This window comes from Nylanderia fulva, unplaced genomic scaffold, assembly GCF_048542155.1.
Source record: "Nylanderia fulva isolate GAGA-0341 unplaced genomic scaffold, ASM4854215v1 Scaffold418, whole genome shotgun sequence".
NCBI classification, from domain to species: domain Eukaryota; kingdom Metazoa; phylum Arthropoda; class Insecta; order Hymenoptera; family Formicidae; genus Nylanderia; species Nylanderia fulva.
Genome location: NW_028190497.1, coordinates 31,826 through 34,680, shown reverse-complemented (window position 1 = coordinate 34,680; position 2,855 = coordinate 31,826). Strand labels below are relative to the sequence as shown.

The window sequence follows — 2,855 nt, the reverse complement described above, 5'->3', positions numbered from 1 at the left end:
TCAGGGCTGTAAGTATATTAAAATACCAAAAAAATATTGAAGCAAATCTATAAAATATTAAATTATTTTTATATTTCTATGTGTAGATGCCACTACCTCGAGCCGCCGCCACATCTCTCTCTTTCGCTGCTCACTCGCCGTCACCATATATTTTTTATATTTTATATTTTATATTTTTTATATTTTATATTTTATATTTTTTATATTTTATATTTTTTATATTTTATATTTTATATTTTTATATTTTATATTTTTATATTTTTATATTTTTATATTTTATATTTTATATTTTTTTATATTTTACATATATTATTTTTTATTTTTTATTTACACACACAGTAGAGAGGGTTTGGAGTCATTAAATACTGCGGAAGTGACGAACGCGGGGTCCTCATCTCTACTGCAACACATGTACAAGTACACACACGCACACACACGTACATACACATACATATGAGGTGTAAATCCGACCGGCAACCTCCACGCGGTACACCTCGGGTAATGCTAATGCCGGCGGTAATATATTAAATAAAAAAAATTAATATAATAAAATGTTTATTAATTAAAAAAATGTTTCCCTTCTTCTTTCCTTATAGAAAAATATGTAAAAACTAATGTAAAAAGTAATGAATAAAATATATATATTTTATTAAAATAAAAAAAATGTTTTTCCTCCTCTCCTTCACATCCCTCGCCGCAACATCTCTCTCGCAAAATCCAGGCTTGGATCTCTCTCGTTCACCGTCGCATCTCTCGCCGTCGCCTCTCTTGCCGCAAAATCCAGGCTTGGATCTCTCTCGCCGCAGGCCCGAGCCGCCGAATCTCTCTCGCCGCAGGCCCGAGCCGCCGCATCTCTCTCGCCGCAGGCCCGAGCCGCCGCATCTCTCTCGCCGCAGGCCCGTTTTCTTTCTCTCTTAATGTCGCGTGCGCCTCGTAAGATAATATTATCGATTCTGCCGCAGCATGGATGGTCTTATCTCGTAAGATAAAAATATCGATTTTTTTCTCGCTGAATGCATTGTCCTTGACACAATAATTATATCTCGCAAAGTATGTAACGGGTGGCGCGCAAATAAAGTACACCATAATATATACATATAAGTATTTATTCGTCTTATAATTAATACATAATTATGTAGTTTTATTACATATTAAAAACTAAAGCCACCAGCTCGCAATCGACAAGTTGGTGCATGTTGAAGACATTGCTAGCGCGTATCGCATTCGACAATTCTCTCGCATTCGTTACAGTGGATGCAATATTGGAGAATTGAGTATATTTGATATCAACCGTTGCGACGAGCCTCGTCAAACGATCGAACATTATTTCGATACATGAATCGAGCTCGAACATACGATGTAACGTCGATTCGACCATCATCATGCGCACATGCGCTGATTCGAGACTTATGAGCTTGGTGCCGTTTATCTTGTGAAATCGCACTGTTAGCGGCCCGACACTTATGCAATTATACACATCGTTGTTGGAGGAGGAGGAGTCATTGTTCAGGTAATTGTGAATAGCGTGGCGTTGCTCGTAGAGTCCTTTCCACGTTTCGAGAGATAGTAATAGCTGTTTTCCCCGATGATCTCCTATGGCGATCTCCACGTAACTCGGCGGATCCACTCTGATGCCGATTTCGAGGAATTTGAATTCCGTTGCCGTCAATGCGTATCGTCTTCCAAGTATGCGAACTGCACGAGGCTCCAGCGAAACGCTGTAAATTAGGAAAAAAGAAATTATAACTCATAAAAAAATATAGAATATAAAAAAAAAAATATATATAAAATAAAATTAAAAATATAAAAGATACAAAAAAAGTTATACTTACTCGTCGCATTTCTTCTCGCACGTTTCTTCATGTCTCGGCATGTAGTAATTCATGCTGCTGCTGCTTCTTTGAACCGAGGGTATTAAAAAGTGAACCGTCAGTTAGAACGGTCGACGAAAGACTGATTGTATAATAAGGTATTAATAATCGAGTAACGGTCATTTTTAAAATATTAGGAGAAGGGGATTCTTAGAAATATATCTGGAGGGAAAGAACAAAGAGAAATATTTAAAATATTAGGAGAGGGGGATTCTTAGAAATATATCTGGAGGGAAAGACAAATTATTAAAAGTAGTGGGGGTAAAAGAAATTCTTAGAAATACGATTGCGTGAGAAATTTTTAAAAGTAGTGGGGGTAAAAGTAATTCTTAGAAATATTTGGTTAGGAAAAATAATAAAGAGAATAGTATGTAAATAATATGTTTATTCAAAAAACGGATGATCGTCGCGATTAGCCGACCACCAATTGAATAATTTAAATACATTTTGTAACGCGCAATTTTTTACATGTTTATTACATCGTAGAGTATATGTGGGATCTAATTTATTTAATGCAGGCACATCTTCATATATGGCATCCAAGGTCTCAATCATGAAACCGCTGCACGCATCGTCCACTATTTCGGCAAGCCACTCTCGCTTTTCGTGTCCTTTTACATACACGAGAGAGGACTTTTCTTCTTCCTCCTCGTCTTGTTCATTTATGCCATTGATAGCTGCCGTGATCAAGCGCTGAGCCATGCAGTATGGAACATTTCCATCCTCCCATTGCAAGCTGTGATGATGCTGAGTTATCCATGAGGCCTGGCGCCTTTCCGACTTTATAAGCACGCTCCACGGCACAGGGCATGCGAAGAAATAGTGTGACATGATATATCCTCTTCTCAGGATTGCCGCTTTCTTCACGATAAATCGTTTGTTTAGGATAAATCCTTGCAGGTCGACAAACGTTGGTGCGGACATGATCTCTTCGATGTGAGTCAGTCGAGAGGTATTACTTCACTAACATCAGACATCTCGCAT

General features: G+C 37.7%; 1 protein-coding gene across 1 annotated transcript; it reads right to left on the bottom strand.

Moving 5' to 3' along the window:
• On the bottom strand, positions 1–2,467 carry LOC146721760 (uncharacterized). Its single transcript, XM_085486304.1, has 3 exons — positions 1,833–2,467; positions 1,391–1,718; positions 1–6 (listed from the first exon to the last, which is right to left on the bottom strand). Exons 1-3 carry the CDS (start codon positions 1,883–1,885, stop codon positions 1–3), a joined length of 387 nt encoding a protein of 128 aa, XP_085342430.1. The 5' UTR covers positions 1,886–2,467.
• Between the last annotated feature and the right edge of the window lie 388 nt (positions 2,468–2,855).

Excerpts from the sequence above, each read along its gene's own strand:
- LOC146721760 (XM_085486304.1), bottom strand. The coding sequence starts at position 1,885 with ATGAATTACTACATGCCGAGACATGAAGAAACGTGCGAGAAGAAATGC. Across the intron at positions 1,719-1,832 it reads TGCGAGAAGAAATGCGACGA|CGTTTCGCTGGAGCCTCGTG; the intron begins GTAAGTATAACT and ends CCTAATTTACAG.